This window comes from Mastigoproctus giganteus, chromosome 9 (genome assembly GCF_048544385.1).
Source record: "Mastigoproctus giganteus isolate SK-2022 chromosome 9, ASM4854438v1, whole genome shotgun sequence".
Classification (NCBI taxonomy): domain Eukaryota; kingdom Metazoa; phylum Arthropoda; class Arachnida; order Uropygi; family Thelyphonidae; genus Mastigoproctus; species Mastigoproctus giganteus.
The window spans coordinates 159,412,404-159,429,993 of NC_143583.1; the positions used below are offsets into that span (position 1 = coordinate 159,412,404).

Sequence of the window (17,590 nt, forward strand, 5' to 3'; positions counted from 1 at the left end):
ATAAAATTTGAATATAATATATGTATAATATAATTAATAATAGCATAATAATAATCATAAAGTTTTGAACTAATAGTTGAACATATTAGTTGAACTAATATGTTCAACTATCCACTCAAAACCACAACAAATTAGTTTAACTAATATGTTCAACTAATTTGTTGGGGTTTTGCGTGGGCCCTTCAGAAGTCGGGGCCCAGGGCGTGCGCCCGGTGCACCCGCCGTTAAATCCGCCTCTGGGTCAGGCCACACCTTGAGTACTGTATACAGGTCTGGAGGCTTCATTTTAAAAAGGATGTAGAGCTGTTGGAACAAGTATAGAGAAGGGCAACAAGATTAGTGAATGGAACAAAGGATTTCTCTTACGAAGAAAGGCTTAAGTTTTGCAAATTACAGTGTCTGGAGACTAGGCACCTGTGAGGTAATCTGATTGAGGTGTATAAAGCTTTGAATGGTTTGAGCATGCTCAGTGCTGATGGGATTCTTCCTCTTCCTCAGAATAATCTCTTGAGAGGGCATAAATTCAAATTGAGGCAAGACGGTTGTAGGATAGATTTGCGGAAGTTTGCCTTTAGCCAGCGGGTGGTTGATTGCTGGAATATATTTCCATCTGTCATTGTAGAAGTTGATAGCTTAAATAGACTCAAGGCAGAACTTGACAAACATTTGGAGTGAGCGGATGAGTGAAATGAGGGTTATTTTTTTTTTTGACTGATGCTATATAATGTGCTTTCTTGCATCTTGCATTAGCCTTTGCTAATGCTAAAAAGTTTGCTTTATTATTATTAGTAGTGGCATGTTATTTTTTTTTTTTTGTTATTTTTGGTTTTTTTTTTTAGGAGCATTAGCAACTAAGGCCATATTGCTCCGGGATATGCGGTGGTCATTCTGTAACCTTTCCGCATCCTCCGTATTTGATGGTGACGGGCTCGAACCCCGGTCTAATCAAGAAGCGTGTGCTACGCACTGCTGCTCCTTCCCACCTGGCTACGGAGGCGCCGTAGTGGCATGTAATGCCACTACTACTACTGTGTATAGTATATGTGTATGAATGTATGAGCAAGTGTATGAGCTTATGCAGCATCAGCCAAAAAAAAAAATTTCTCCAAATTTCTGTCCAGTTCCTCCTTAAATTTATTCAACCTATCAACTTCCACAACGACAGATGGAAGTTTGTTCCAGCAATTAACCGCCCGCTGGCTAAAGGGCAAATTCTCGCACATCTATTCTACATCTGTCCTTTCTTAATTTGAATTTATGCCCCCGTAGGTTCATAATCTGAACAAGTGGAAGGATCCCATCAGAATTCAGCATGCTCAACCCATTGAAGGCCTTATACACCTCAATCAGATCACTGCGCAGGTGCCTAGTCTCCAGCCACTGCAATTTGCAGAACTTAAGCCTCTCTTGGTAAGAGGATCCCTTCATTCCCCTCACCAATCTTGTTGCCCTTCTCTGTACACGCTCAAGCAAATCTACATCCTTCCTAAAATGAGGCCTCCAGACCTGTACGCAGTACTCAAGTACATATGCACGAGTACCACCTTTGAAGTCAAAGAAACCATTCAGCAAACAATTCATTCTAGGACAATTGAGATAAGCAGCAGTGGAGGCAACCAATTCTGTGAGATGAATGAGTAAGTTTTTTGGGAGGTTTAGATATTTTAGCAGTTCAGTTTGACTATTCATGACATATCCAGTAGTAAAGTAAAAGTGGAGGGGGGATATGTTGTATGAATAATAAAATTTTTAGAGTGCATACACACAGCAACAATATATCCAGCTCCCTGGCATAATGTGGCCTCGACAATGCAACTGTATATTCAGTCAGACTTCCTCCAACTGGTAGAGCTGAGACAATGAGATTACACGTGCCTCCTACAGAGTTACCAATATGTTCAGTTTTGTGTACTATCTAGAGGTTGGCCTGTGAAAACTGTTTTAAAGCTGTATACCTGAAATTTAAGGAAGATTGGATCTTGCCCTAGTGCCTATTACAACCTCAAAAGACATCAGTCGTACTGCATGATGGAAAAGAAGAGTATGTGAATATATGTAAAGTGAATTTTTTTTTTTTTCTAAAATTTAATAAGAATTTTATATACCTTTCAGCTCTTTTGATGTGAAGGATGTTTTCTCTAGAGACAACTGATAAAATATGTGCAAGAAAATTCCATGATAATTTTATATAAATCATCTGGCAAGCCTATTAGATGGTAAGAGAAGTGGTTTCAATTATTATTAATTTCTGCTGATGCTGTATAAACTTGCTCTTCTCCATCATTGTGCCAATACTGCCTTCATTCACTATGCAATCCTTATTATAATAAAAATATTTTTTGGTATGATTTGGCCCATATTTTATGTTAATAAACAAATTCTGTTCATTAAATCATGAACAACAGAAGTCCATTCTTGAATTTACATGAATAGACCATATAAATGTCTATTAGCTGGCAGTCTGACTCTGCTAGGCTTCAGAACACTACCAGTGAGACATCCACATCCCCCATTTGGAACAAATACTTTGTGTTTTATGATATGAGATGCCCATGCTCACCAAGCCCATGCTCACCAGATGTGAGCCCCCCAGGGGCTCACATCTGGTGAGCATGGGCTTGGCATACCCAGGGTCCTGAGCTGGATATCATCATTCTTCTTCTGTTCCTTGGTGATTCGCTTCTACTTCTGACTCTCTCTCTCTCTCTCTCAGGGTAATTCAAAAAATTTTTTTTTTGGCTGGTGCAGCGTAAGCCTCAGGCTTCCTTGCACTATAGGGCAAATAACAATATTTTAGGGTGTTATATGATAATTATAGTTGATATGATATAGTTTGACACTATTTGGCTTCAGAATATTAAAAGTGACAGATCGAATCCCCCACATCCTCAGTAAACTGGAACAAATACTGTGTGTTTTATGACATTTTAAGCTATTATATGATAATTATATGTGATATGATATGTCAGAGGGCTTAGAGGGAAACAGTCATTCTGTGTGTCATCAGACACTCAGTCTAAAACACTGAAGGATCCAATATCTTTCTATTTCAGAAGATTTAGGAGAAGTCCGGTCAGCCTGCCTCCCTAAAATCCACTCATGCACACCTTTCCCTATTACATCAGTTAGGTGACAACGAACATGTAGAGTGGTTCTCTTCAAGACACCTGGTCAGCGTAAAGAGGAAAAGACCAAACCCTCTGGCACATGACAGAATGACGAAACAAATGGCCCTCAGTCCACAGCAGCTTTCACTTCCCCTCTTATGGCAGCGAAAGGATCAGAGTGGAAGCAGAGGGTTTGGTCCACCTTTTCAATTACTGCTCCTTCAATCATTATTTCTCTTTCTGTGGCATACTTGTTCATCATTACTTTTGTTTTAGTCATATTCATCTTTAGTCAAAAATCCTTACTAACTGTGCATAACTAATTAAGATTTTCCTCTAATTCTTTGGGATCATGGCTTATGACCACAATGCCATCTGCAAATCGTAAATGGTTTAGGTACTCTCCGTTCACATTGACTCCTTTCTGTGACCAATCTAATCTTCTGAAAGCTTTCTCAAGGGCAGCAGTAAACAGCTTCGGAGATATTGTGTCTCCTTGTCGAACTCCTTTCTCAATTTTAAATTTCCTACTGTCTTTGTCTAGTCTAATAAAGGAGGTAGCGTTCTCATATATTTTCTTCAAAATCATAATATATGGGGTATCTATGCCTTGCCTTATGCTGTATGGAGTCAAATGCCTTTTCATAATCCACAAATGCCAGGTATAATGGTGTTTTATATTCATTTGCTTTCTCCATTAGCTGTGATATTACGTGAAGGTGATCCATAGTTGAGAATCCTGTCCTAAATCCAGCTTGCTCTTTCGGTTGATTCTCATCAAGTATTCTTTCTAATCTGTTAGCAATGATCCTTGTGAACAACTTGTAGATGTGGGATAACAAGCTAATTGTTCTATAATTTCCAATTTCTGATTTATCTCCTTTCTTATGCAGCAAAACTATCATTGCATTATTCCTCTGCTTAGGCGTCACACCTTTTCTAATGCACTTTGTGAAGAGCCTTGCCAGTTTTTGTGTCATGTCTCTTCCTCCCAATTTTAACAACTCTACAGTAACTTCATCTTCCCCCCGGGACTTTCTGATTCTTCATTTTCTTCAATGCATGTTCTACCTCATCAGGAAGAATATCGGGTATGTCGTATGTGTTGCTATGTTGCAATCCATCTCCCCACTGCTGGCATCATTCCCTCGCTCCTTGTATAATTCGCTATAGTAGTCTTCTGCTATTTGAATTATGCCTTCTCTGCTGTTTATAGGTACACCATCGCTATTCTTCAATTTCAGTATCATTTGTCTTTCTGTATTACTGCTCATGGCTGCTGATTTAAATCCTTTGTTTTCCCTTAATGCTTGTTCTACTTTTCTTGTGTTAAATCTTCTTATGTCCTCTCTGAGTCTCTTTCTAATGGCTTTGCATAACTCAGTATACTCAATTTTCTCCCTGTCAGTGTTTTTCTTGCTCTTCATTTGTCGTCTTCAATTTATCATGACAAGTGTTTCTTGACTAATTTTTTCTTCTTTGGATTTCTTTTTTCCTATAGGTTTCTTGGGCTTTATCACTTTCAGAAAGTTGTAATATTCCTCGTCGATATCTTGGTCCTGAAGCAGTTTGCAGAAGCTCAAACTTGTTCTTAAGTTCCAGTACATACTGCTTTTTGTCCTCTTCTGTTATCTGAAAGACTTTTGATTTATTTACTCGAGTCAGTTTTTTCCTTTTCTTTCCTACATCTATATCAAGTGTACATCTTACCATTCTGTGATCACTTCCAACATTTACCTTATTCAGGCCGGTAAGATCATTCACAATATATCTTCTGTTAGTGAGGATGAAGTTGATTTCATTAGTTGTTAATCCATTTGGACTCTTCCATGTCCACTTTCTGTTCACCCTTTTCTTGAAAAAAAGTGTTCATTACTGACAGTCCTTGACATTCTGCAAATTCCACAAGTCTTTCACCTCTTTCATTTCTTTCACCAATTCCAAATTTTCCTATAGTTCCTCTTTCTGCACTGTTTTGACTTATGGAAGTGAAACTTGGGCACTCACCAAAAGAATGGAAGAGAAGCTGAAAACTACACAGTGAAGAATGAAACAAATTATATTATTAATCAGACTGTTGGATAAGGCAGCAAACACAATTAAAGCATGTTCATATCAAAACTATTGAACTTAAGTGGAATTGGGCAAGACACGTAGACGTCATCAAAGACATGATGACGGAGTAAGAAAATATCAGAATGGTACCAAAGAGGAGCTAGAAGAAAACCTGGAAGACAACGGAGAAGGACAGATGAAATTCATGAGTTTGTGGGTTGTAAATGGATGTCCATTGCACAAATCAGAACGAACTGGAAAGTTGCTGGAGAGGTCTTCATCCTGCAGTGGATTAAAAATGGCTTATGATGATATGTCATATGATAACTGAAGAGCAATATCCCAATTTATCTGAAATGTAAAATTATGAACCAATGTGTACTCTCCCCAACGTGATTTATGGAAGTGAAACTTTGGCACTCACCAAAAGAATGGAAGAGAAGCTGAAAATGACAAAGTGAAAAATGGAAAGAATGATATTAGGGATCAGGCTATTGGATAAGAAGAGAAACATATGGATTTGGCAGCAAACTCAAGTACAGGACATTCTTATCAAAATTAAAGAACTGAAATGGGCTTGGGAAGGATACATAGCTTGAAGACATGATAACAGATCGACTAAGAAAATAACAGAATGGTACCCAAGATGAGCTAAAAGGGCAGCAAATGGATGGCCATCATCAGCCATTTTCAGGAACTCTGAAAATGGCTGATGATGTTAATTAACCTTGTTACAAGTATATTTCTAAACACTAGTTAGAAATTCTAAATGCTAGATAAATTCCACCCAAATTCGAGCTTAATTTGCAATTACTGTTAGCAGAGGCAGACTGGGTCAAAAATACTTACAGGGGAAAAACAAACAGAATGTATCAGAGGTCAGAGTGTAATACTGAAAATTACACTGGCCTCTGGCCCACCAGGGTTTTCCCGGTAAGTCTTATAGCCAGTCCGCCTGGCTGTTAGTCGGCATACCACCACCATCATATGTAAACAGTTTTTGAGTACAAAACCCATCGATTATCATCAATTTTTGCTGATGCTATATACATTTGCCTCCTCTCAATTATTTTGTCAATACTAACTTCATTCACTATGCAATCCTTATTATATAAAAATATTTTTTGATTTGACTTGGCACGTATTTTATAATAATAAACAGAAGTCCAATCATAAATATATACATAACTGTCTATTAGTTAGGAGAGTGACACTGCATGGCTTCCGAACACCACCAGTAGCAGATCCAAAGTCCCCCCCCCACCACATCCTCGTAAACTGGAACAAATACTGCATTCTTTATGATATTTTAAGTTGTTGTATAATAATTATTCATGTTACAAGTATATTATAAAAAGGCTAGTTAAAAATTCGAAATAAATTCAATCGAAGTTCGAGCTGAGCTTAATTTGCAATTATTGTCAGTCACGCACACCACCCTTCCTTTTCCATTATATCTTATGCCAGAACAGTTCATGTGGGAGATTTTTTTTCCAGCGAACTACCGCAAAATTACTGTAGTATTAATTGAAAACCATAAACAGACAAACCATTCGATATTCCACGATTACTCAAATAAACGTAAACCACTATACAATAAACAAAAGAAGTTCTTGAGCTTTTTTGTGTGTGTGTACACCGTAAAATTTAAATGCCTAATTTAATAAAAGCATAACTTTATTCCCGATTGCTTAATTAGATTTCATCACACCTCTCACGAAATTAACTTACTAGTCATAAACATTCCAAGGAGGCGCTAGATTAAAGTAGTCACCCTCCGCCTCTGTGAGTGTACCGTGCATTACTACTCTGCGTATACAGTATTGTAGTCTATCACATGTGTGTTAATTTTAGGAAGTTGGAATTGTGTGGCCGCATTTGTATGAAAAAAAAACGAATTCTATTTTTTTTTATATTTAGTGTGAATATAATTTACAACATATGGTTTAACGTATTGATGATTCCGCTTCAGCTTTTCGAAGCAGATTTCACCAACGTTGATCTGTGCCCTGCTTGCTACGGACAAGACCTCTGCCCACAGTTTTTCCATGAAGATTTACAGTTAGTTGGCCTAAGTCGCTTGAAAATTTCACGCATATTTAATTCCAAAAACGTATATTATGGGAAGTTAATAGAAAGAGTTGTAGTGAAGAAACTGGCAGACAATTGGGAACTGAAAGAGGGTGACCGGCTTTTGTGTCAGCGTGCGAACCTAACTAATGGCTGTAACGTGGCAACTGCAATAAATAGCATACTTTCTGCAACAAACGGCCAACCGCTTACTAAAACACTGGAGCTACTAAGTATTTCCACAGATATTGCCCGCTGCCCCTCTGAGAGGTTATTAAATTATATACACGAAAAAATCATTGGATCAAAGTCCCTTTTAAAAAACGTTGGGACTCTCTCTCACAAAGATGTTTTAGCAGAAATGATGTACAGTATATTGATAAATCCAGAACCACTTTTAATACAAGTAGGTTTTTATATAATTTATTCAAAATGTATATATTACCGTTTTGTAGAAAAGATATTGGTCGATATTCAATATCGGGTACCCCTTCTAGACTGCTAGCGATACTACCGTGTTGGACCGTGATAAGTAATGACACGAATCTGTGCGTATTAGATAAAATTAGATGTGCGATAAGACGAAAAAAAAACTTACGTTTGTAGTTTGAAGGGGCATCATTTTATCTGTATCTCATGTGGAGGAGCACAATATGAGATACAGATAAAATGAGGCCCCTTCAAACAACAAACGTAGTTTTTTCGTTTAAGAGTTTTTTTTTTTTTTTTATTATTACACCAATATTATATAGAATATCTACACTCGATGCTGTATTGCATCAATCTCCATTTTAACATTATCGTTTACACCTTTTGGCATCTCTCATATTGTGTGATTATTTTCACAACTGGAGTGTCATGTCTGCAATACAAGGGTGCCTCTCACCCACCGATTTCTTGTTCACTGAAAATACACGTTCAGTGAATAAGAAATACCTATTCATCAGCCTTATTTTTAAAATTTTATCATGGGGAATTATTAGTAATATTGCGTTTTAGCAGCACAAGCCGGTTCACTATTTTTTCAATAGATACCGCCACTGTCTAGCAGGAGTCACAGAGAAGTATGTTACTACTGCGTGGTAGGAGTGTTAGTGTATTTTAGTAGTATCTTATTACAGGAAGCTCTCGGTTTACGAACATTCGCTAGAACAAACTTCGCAATTCGTTTAAAATTTCTTAAAGTCGCCAGTAGATAGAGTTCTTTATAAAAATGAAATGCCAAACGTATAGTGAACATAACTGTAAGATTTAAATAAAAATAAACGTTAAAAAAAAATGCTGTTTTGCCTTTTCATTTTCAGCTCCGGCGCATTGATTTGTCACCTGACATCAGGTGAGGAAAGGAGAACCTAGTGAAGTCACAAATCCATCAGTGCTTTTCCCTTCTTCTCCTCGCCGCCATTTTGGAAGGAAACTTCGTTCTAAACTTTTACCAAATGTATTTATTACAATAATTATCAGACATTTATTATATGATAATTATACTCAACTGTTCTTGGTTAATAAAACTAATTTGGCCAGTAAAAAAACGTTGGTTTACATGCCACGCAGCGTAGAATGTTTTAGTGTGATATTGACGAGTAAAAGTTGAATACATATTATGTACAGTACTTATATTATGTTAGTACTCATTTTCTTTATTTCTATTTTGTAACTCCGTATTTAATTAAATTTAACAAGTATGATGGCATGTTTTTTTTTAATTCTTTTCTTATTTTTTTTTTACATTACGTATCGTATACGATAATCCATAATGCATACATACATTATAATACTGTAAAACATATTGTATAGACCAGTGGTTTCAATCGGGGTGCCGCGGTACCTTAAGTTGCCGCAACAACATTCCAGGGGTGCCACGTAATTTGGGTTTAATTTAATTAAACTGATTTTTTTAAAAATATATTTATTTCGTTATAAAAAGGTTTACAGTATCCGTTGTATGCAATGCTTTGAATTTTTTATTTAGTGCCTCTATGTAAAGAATAAAATTATTATATAAGTAAACATAATTTGTATTATGAATTTTAATTTTGTTTATAGTTGTTATTATTATTATTAGCCATATGGTGCAAGGAAGCCTGAGACTTATGCTGCACCAGCCAAAAAAAAAAAAAATTCCCATTTTACCCTAAGAGAGAGAAGTAGAAGGGAATCACTAAGAAGGCAAGACAGAGAAGAATGATGATGTCCAGCTCAGGACAAGCCCATGGGTTTGTACTCACCAGATGCAAGGTCCTGACATATTTTTTAATATTATATATATATATATATACACACACACACACAGAGAGAATTGGATCTAATAGGCAGAAAATTGAGTGGGGTTCCACAAAATAAATAAATTACTTAAGGGTGCCGTTATTAAAAAAGGTTGAAACCACCGGTATAGACCATTCGTTGTTTATTGTATGGTTTAATGCTTTAAAATGGCTGCTAACGTATATACGATAAGTATCATAAAAGCTCAGGAATGCAAGATACACATAACGAACAACAACATCTCGGAATGGAACTCGTTCGTAAACCAAGAGTTGCCTGTACTCTGTAACTTAATATTTTAACTTTATTTTTATAATAGTAGTAACTTAAATAGTAATCTCTGAGCAAAAGCACAATCTCTTCTGCAGCATCTAGATTTCGTGTACCTTCTGCTTTCTTTAAAAGTCACGAACTGCACTCTTCGAAGTCACAGTTATTTTTTATGGTCTCAAACAAGCACAAGTTAAATAGCACAGAACCTAACCCAGGGATCTCCCAACAAAATACAGTGAAACCTCCCCCCCCCCGCTTTAAATGATATGTGAAAATTTCCTAACTGTATACGAATTTGATTATAAAAATAAAAGAAGTAGGTAATTATAAGAACAATAATAGGAATTGGTAATTATTATTAATTTTTAATTAATTATAACACTGACATTTTGTATTACCTAAAATTAATATGACTATATTTTGTGATTGTTTGTATATATGGCACATTGCAGTGTTCTCAATTAACGTATAAGACACACTTTATCGTAAGGTCTTTGTCCTTCTGTGGGTGACACTTACTTTCTGCCATAAAGCCTTCTGCGGGAAAGTTACTTATTATCAGAATGGGCTGGTATACCCATTAAATTTAAGTACAAAGGAACATGTGTTAATCTGTGTGCGTGTGTGTATGTAATCACTTGCACTGAAGAGATAACAGACACACACACTGAAGACAATCTTCACAATCTACCTGATATGCTGAGGAAATTCGGCATAGTATTTGGGTAAGGCACATCCGGTACTCTTGTGATGAATACAGAACCTCTGTAAAAGCCAGAAAAGTGTTGTATGTGTAGTTTTGTGTTTGGTTCTAATCTGGCTTCTTGGCCTCAGAACCCCTAGTGGGACTCCACGTTGCCCGCCACCACCGCTGGGATATTATTATTAGCCTTATGGTGCAAGGAAGCCTGAGGCTTTTTCTGCACTAGCCAAAAAAAAATTTCAGTTACCCCAGACAGACAGAGAAATAGAAGGGAATCACCAAGAAAGAGAAGAATGATGATATCCAGCTTAGGACCCTGGGTGTGCCAAGCCCATACTCACCAGATGTGAGCCCCTGGGGCAGATATGAGCCAGGCTGTCCACAGTATTCTGTCTGGCTGCTCTAACCTCCTCTGTGACTTGATTACAGACTAGCTTCTATCTGCCATAGGCTTCTGTGTCACCTGCTAATTTATATGCATCCCACGCATTTTTATTCTCTGCCACGAGCCTCATTAGTCCATCTGACATTCATTTAGGCCTAAACCTTGAACAATATTTCTTGGTATGAAAAGCCTAGTAGCTTCCAAAATTAATTCCCTGAAGGCCTTGCATTTAAATTCACTGTTTTTAACATAATCAGTTGATCCCGCTGCATAGAATTCAAAAACTGCCTGACATCACTGTAGTCACCTTTACGAAAAGAAAAACCCTTCCCTTTACCCTTGATGGTAGTTACATCTTTAAGTTTGTTGTGTTTTGCTTTTTGGATTTTTAGGAGCATTAGCAGCTAAGGCCATATTGCTCCGGGAATATGTGGTGGTCATTCCCTGACCTTTCCGCATCCTCTTTATTTGGTGGTAACGGGCTTGAACCCTGGTCTAATCAAGAAGCGTGTGCTACGCACTGCTGCTCCTTCCCACCTGGCTACGGGGGATGCCTACATCTTTAAGTAAATCCCACGTCAGTAGACTGTGATCACTGTCACCTAGTGGTTCCTTTATATGCAAATTCCTAATACATGAGTCATCACTGCTGATAATCAGATCAAGAGTATTACTCCCTCTGGTTGCCCTTCGAACATGTTGCTGTAGTAAATAGTCCTCTAATAAATCCACAAAAGTCTTGCTATCGTGCAAGTGACTAACCAAGAAGTTCCAGTCAATATCTGGAAAGTTAAAATCCCCCAGTTACAAGACATTCTGATTTGCTGGCCCATTCTATTTCTCTGCACAATTGTTCATTGTACTCATTGGAATCATTAGGCCTATAACATACTCCCGCTCTCATTTTCCCTTTCCCAGTGTTTATGTCACACCAAACAGACTCAACATTGAACTGTCCACCCGTATCAATTGGATGCACTTCCTTAGATTTTGTTTTTCTTAATTAACAGCATAATCCCTCCTCCCCTGCTATCCTTTCTGTACACATTGTACTCCCCAAATTCCAATTCTGCACTGCTTATATCTGTGTGACACTATGTCTCTGATATCCCAACGATATCTGCCTTGATCAGCACTTCAAATTTATCAAATTTATTTAACTATACTTCTTGCATTGGTGTACATGCAAGTATACATGCACCTCTTTTTACTCTTGGTTACCCTAACACAGCCCATGTATTTACTTGTTCCATGTAGGTGGTAGATGACTTTCATCAACCGGTGGAATACCACCACTTTGCTTATTGGAGGCTTGAAGTGGTGAAACCCATGTTTAGTCTCTAGAGCAAAGTTTCCGGCATCCCCCTCCCCCCATACTTCTCCTTTAACCCATGCATGGTACTAAGTACTATAGGTTTTGATACCTTTCGTGTTTGGGGTTTTCATAAAAAAAAAAAAAAAAAAAATGATGACTCTCAACAGCTCTTGAAATCCCCAGCAACTTGCTCTCTAGGTGGCTGCTCATTACAATAGCAGAGCAAGAATTGCTTTTGCCTCTGCCTGTAGCTACTGTTACCCTTTTAGTCTTTGAATCCCCCCAAGCTATCAGTTTTCTGACCCACCTAATAGCATCAACAAATATTCTTGCACCCTTTCTATTTAAGTGTATCCCATCCCTGTAGAAGCAGTCTCTCCTATTAGCAAGCACAGACCACGCTGAAAAAAATTCTACCGCATGAGCCTTGCACAATCTCTCCAGGGCCAAATTGATTGACTCTCATCATATACTCCCTCCAATCATGTCTGGGCAGAATTGCAGACACTTTCAAATTTAACCATAACTTGTGACTTTTTTTCTCAACATTGACCTGTACTTGTTAAGTAAATCTGCAGATCTCTTACTCTTAAGGTCATTAGTCCAATGTGTACAACAATATCACCTTTTGTGCCCTTGAAAGTTGATATCTGTTTTACAACGTCATCAACTTTTGTGCCCGGCAGACATACCCTATGAAGGGTATGTCTGCCGGGGGCTGTTCCACCTATCCTTTTTGAATAATATATTCGCCGTCTCCCTGAAATAGTCACAACAATAACTACTTCCTGTGGGACCAGTGCATTCTGCCTTGGAGATTGCCACTGTGTTGCGTGATGCACATGAGTGAGCTCTGGCATTGAGTTAGGCAACTGAAAGCTTGATGGGCCCCTCTTATTAATTTCCTCAAGGGCATCTACCCTACACCTCAAACTATCATAGACTCCCATTGGAACACTGAGTTGGCGCCTAATTTCATCATGGTCTCTGCACCTCACACACAAAGGCATCCTCTTTGGCTAGATCATGTCCTGTTCTAGACAGGTCCACAAACACTTCACATTTTTTTAGACTGTGATGCGTTGGAGAATTGCCCCCTTTGGTTCTCCCACAACCACAGCACTCTGGCTAATCTGTGAGTGTTGCTTTGCTGCTTTAATCTGGATCATGATTCCATTTAGTGTAATTTAATTGACAATGAAATTTAATAAGATTAATAAATTTTACTGATTAATTGATAATACTATACTAAGCTAACAGATTTCTAATACAGTGCTACGGGTTTCACTATCTAGTTTTACGTTAAATCTTACGCTATCTAGATCGGGATATATGTTGTGTATCATATAACAATGGCAGTAAGTTACGAATGGTACCTATATACGGAATCTAAGTATTAACTTTCAGAATCGCTATCTAAATTCAAAATAAACCAAGGAGCTTGACTATGTGGACATGTAAGGGGCAGCTCCTAGAACGTCAGTTCAGCTCCACCTCGTATCTCTGTGAAGAACAGTATCATTTCAAATGGGCCAGATATGTGTGTGACAGGTTTTGGGTATTGTGTGTGTGTGTGTGTTCTGTTATGGCCACTTGGCTACCCAGAAGCATCAGTCACCTGGACAGATGATTCTGGGTACTTGTCCACACCACGGGAAGGTGGGCCAGTTCCAGTAGATGGGACACCTATGGTCTCAGAGTATGAGACAACAAAAAAAAAATATATTTTTTCCTTTTCTGGGGCCCACTCCAGAGGGGGGGGGAGAAACCCCGAAAGGAAGAGAAAGAAAAGAATAATAAAAATAATTAACTAAGATAACAAAAAAATAAATATATATACAGGGCGTCTCAAAAATATTGGTATAAACGTTTAGGGGAGGTAGGTAACATCTAAAGGAATGTGAATCGCATAGGAACCCATAACCGGAAACTTCACTGTAAGTCTGTACACAAGCTGTTCATCAGTTCGCGAGAGAGAAAATTTCTGGTTTACTCATTCAAGCAGTAGTCGCCGCACAAAGAGCATGCATTGATATACGACCTGTGAGCTGGCAGACATGCACCTAGTGTATGGATTAGCAGAGGGCAATGGACGAGCCGCTCAATGAATTTATGGAAAACGCTTCCCAGAAAGACATGTACCGGACCCCCGTTTGTTTGTATGTGTGCATCAAAATTTATGCGATTATGGGTCATTTAGAGGTAACAGGAGTAGTGCGGGTATATCACATTTGACGCAAACTCCCGCCATGGAAGAAAGTGTGTTGAATGCCATCCAGAATAATCCTACTACCAACACACGTGCTGTTGCCTCTGCCGTAGGAGTGTCTCGTTGCAGTGTACAGCATGTCTGGCGCACCGATTCCTTTCATCTCCAAAGGGTTCAGTTTCTGCTCCCCCAAGGTCATCCTGCACGTGTGGCTTTTGCATAGTGGTTTCTCCAAGAAAGTGTTCAAGACTTGAATTTTCCAGCCGTTTTGGTCATGGATGAGGCTTATTTCACTCGGGAGGGCTTATTCAATCAGCACAATGCTCGTGTGTGGGCTCATGACAACCACACGGTGTGCACTCCCATGCAGCACAACATCGCTTCGCAATAAATGTGTGGGCTGGTATAGTCGGTGACTGCTTAGTCGGTCCATACCTGTTACCATCCCGCACGAACTCTGCTAAATATTGGATCTTTCTTGAACAAGTTCTACCAGGGTTACTTGACGATGTTCCAGCAAATGTGAGATGCAACATTTGGTTTCAACATGACGGGGCACCTGCCTATTATGGAAGGTGTGTTCATGACCATTTGAACAGGCGTGTTGGGTGTTGATGGATTGGCCGTGGTGGAACTGTTGCCTAGCCCCCACGCTCACCTGATTTATCAAGCCTTGATTTCTTTCTGTGGCGGGGGTCCTCAAATCTATCGTGTATGAATCGACTGTGGAGACGGAAATGGATCTCGTGGCGAGACTCATCTGTGCTGCTGCTACTGTCAAAGAAACTCCAGGTGTGTTCGACTGTGTTCACCAATCCATGCTGCGTCGGTGTCACGCATGCATCGCATCTCATGGTGGAACCTTCAAGCATCTGTTGTAACATCATGAAATGCATCCGTCTCATACTCCATTGTTAATATTATGTCAAATAAATGTTTGCCACTAATTACTGTCTTGTGTCATTTCTGCTTCTTGTGCCTCTGCTACTATTTTCCCGTGACATTTCCGGTTATGGGTTCCTATGCGATTCACATTCCTTTAGATGTTACCTACCTCCTCTAAATGTTTGTACCAATATTTTTGAGACACCCTGTATATATCGGTTTTTAGTATAAGTATACAAACATAGATATATACATATATGTACACACACATATATATACAGGGCGATTCACTACCAGTGCGACAAACTTGCAGGAGGTGTAGGGGCCATAAAGACGAATCGGAATCACATAGCATTGCAGGGTCCGAAATGCCTTTGTCATGCACTAGAGGACGTTGAACGGGAGGTTGCATGAACAGCGATTCCGCTGGAAGTCAGCATTTGCAAACCGTTTCTGTTGAAGAAACCAAGTAGCAAAAGTCCTCCGGAGTGGATAATCCACAGGCTCCAATGATCGGACGCGTTGCAGATGGTATGAACTCATTTGGTTTGTTGACAGTATCCTCCATACATTGGATTGGGAAATACCCAATCGTTGGCCTATCGCTCGAGTACTCGTACTCGGATTGCTTTCTGTAAGACGTAGGACATTCTCCTCATTGTCTGGCGTCCTCCTCGTTCGCTTTCGATTCATGGTACCTCTTGTGAAACAACCAGTCTCACATAACCTTCTGTGCACACGTGCGAAAATTGCATAATGAGGAGCACGCCTGTGCGGGAAATGTTCCTGGTACAAGCGCAGAGCAGCGTGCCCATTACAGTCCGCAGCTCCATACGCGAGGTGCATGTCGGCCAGTTCAATGTTTGAATACTCGTCCATCCTACTGCCCCGGGAACCGGTTCACAAATGCTGACTTCCAGCGGGATCGCTGTTCATGCGACCTCCCGTTCAACGTCCTCTACTTCATGATGAAGGCATTTCAGACCCTGCAATGCTATGTGATTCCGATTTGTCTTTGTGCCCCCTACACCTCCTGCAAGTTTGTCGCACTGGTAGTGAATCACCCTGTATATATACCAAAAACTGAAAGGGAGAAAACCGGAAGGGGGGGAAGAGAGAGAGAGAGAGAGATAAAGAAAAGAAGAGTAGATCTTCCAGTTGTGCAACCATTAAGAACAACAGCATCAAAACACTTTGATGCCTCCAGCCAGATGGATTTGATCAACCTCGTATCACTGGAATTATACTTTTCCTTAGTTCAAACACTTGTTTAGCAAATACCTGGAGCATCTGAAATTTACTACAGTCTCTTAAAAATATAACTTCTTTTCCTGGAGCTATACTCTCAAGAATTTCATGTATCATTGTCCTGGCATCGTCATATATTCGACAATCATATAGTATGTGCTGCCAGCCTTCCCTGGCTCCGCAAAAACAAAGGTTTGTGTTACTTAGTCCTAATGCATATAATTTCTCATTGATTGACCCATGCCCTGTTAACAAAAATGACGACTGTAAACTAGGTGTAAACCAATTGCGAACTTTTTTGTCATTCAGAAAAGTCACATTCGGGATAAACAAGTTGGTCACTCTTCCAGTAAGTATGGTATCCCATCTTGTCTGCCATAAATTGATTATTTCATTCATAAATCTTTTCTTTTCACCTCTACAGTCAGAGCGAATATTGATCTCTATATCAAAAAATTCTGTAGGAATTTCCCTCTTAATACGGTAGCAAAAACTACGATACAACAAATGTAGATCCAAGGGTAGCGCTCCGGCCAACACCTGCAGCGCGGCAGTGGACACTGTTCTGCATGCTCTTAGAATACCAAGAAGCATGATGCACTGTATGGAATTTAGTTTAGCCTGAAACGTAGCTATTTTAACTCTATGGAACCAGGCTCCTGCAGTGTACGTAGTTATAGGAAGGAATACTGCCTTGTAATACAGAAAGAGTGTTTTATGTGATAGGCCCCAGTCAGACTTTGAAATTCTAATGATAGCACCAGAAAATTTCCTCATTTTATTGCTTTAATATAATAAGTGCTGGTGAAATGATAACTTACTGTCCACAATAATTCCCAGGTATTTGGTGTCAAGGACTATAGGTAATTGTACACCATTCAACTTAATCTGAGGAGGTCGATTTATATCTAAATCTGTTTTAAATAACATCATTTTAGTTTTGTATGGACTAATAGCAAGCTTATACCTTTGAGCCCACGAACTTAAGTCTGTCAGCACACTACTAGCTGTCTGTTCTAAGAGTGAGTGAGATCGTCCTGCAATTATAATTGTCAGATCATCTGCAAATGCCAGC

The 17,590-nt window shown here is 39.0% G+C and overlaps 2 protein-coding genes across 5 annotated transcripts in view; one reads left to right on the plus strand and one right to left on the minus strand.

Annotated features, from left to right (window-relative positions):
- Positions 1-6,952, minus strand: part of LOC150080843 (uncharacterized) — a 133,918-nt gene extending 126,966 nt beyond the window's left edge. For 2 of the 4 annotated variants that reach the window (XM_090381964.1, XM_090381960.1), the window contains exon 1: positions 6,894-6,952. In XM_090381964.1, the coding sequence (XP_090238090.1) occupies positions 6,894-6,906 (13 nt within the window). In that variant the 5' untranslated portion in view covers positions 6,907-6,952. Of the gene's footprint in view, positions 1-6,011; positions 6,132-6,351; positions 6,441-6,893 lie in introns of those variants that run through there. The other 2 variants (XM_090381962.1, XM_090381961.1) reach the window with 2 other exon arrangements.
- A 61-nt stretch (positions 6,953-7,013) lies between these two features.
- LOC150080844 (divergent protein kinase domain 2A-like) overlaps positions 7,014-17,590 on the plus strand; it is a 51,696-nt gene continuing 41,119 nt past the window's right edge. Inside the window, exon 1 of the mRNA XM_090381959.1 lies at positions 7,014-7,638. Within this exon, the coding sequence (XP_090238085.1) occupies positions 7,045-7,638 (594 nt within the window). The 5' untranslated portion in view covers positions 7,014-7,044. The remainder of the gene's footprint in view (positions 7,639-17,590) is intronic.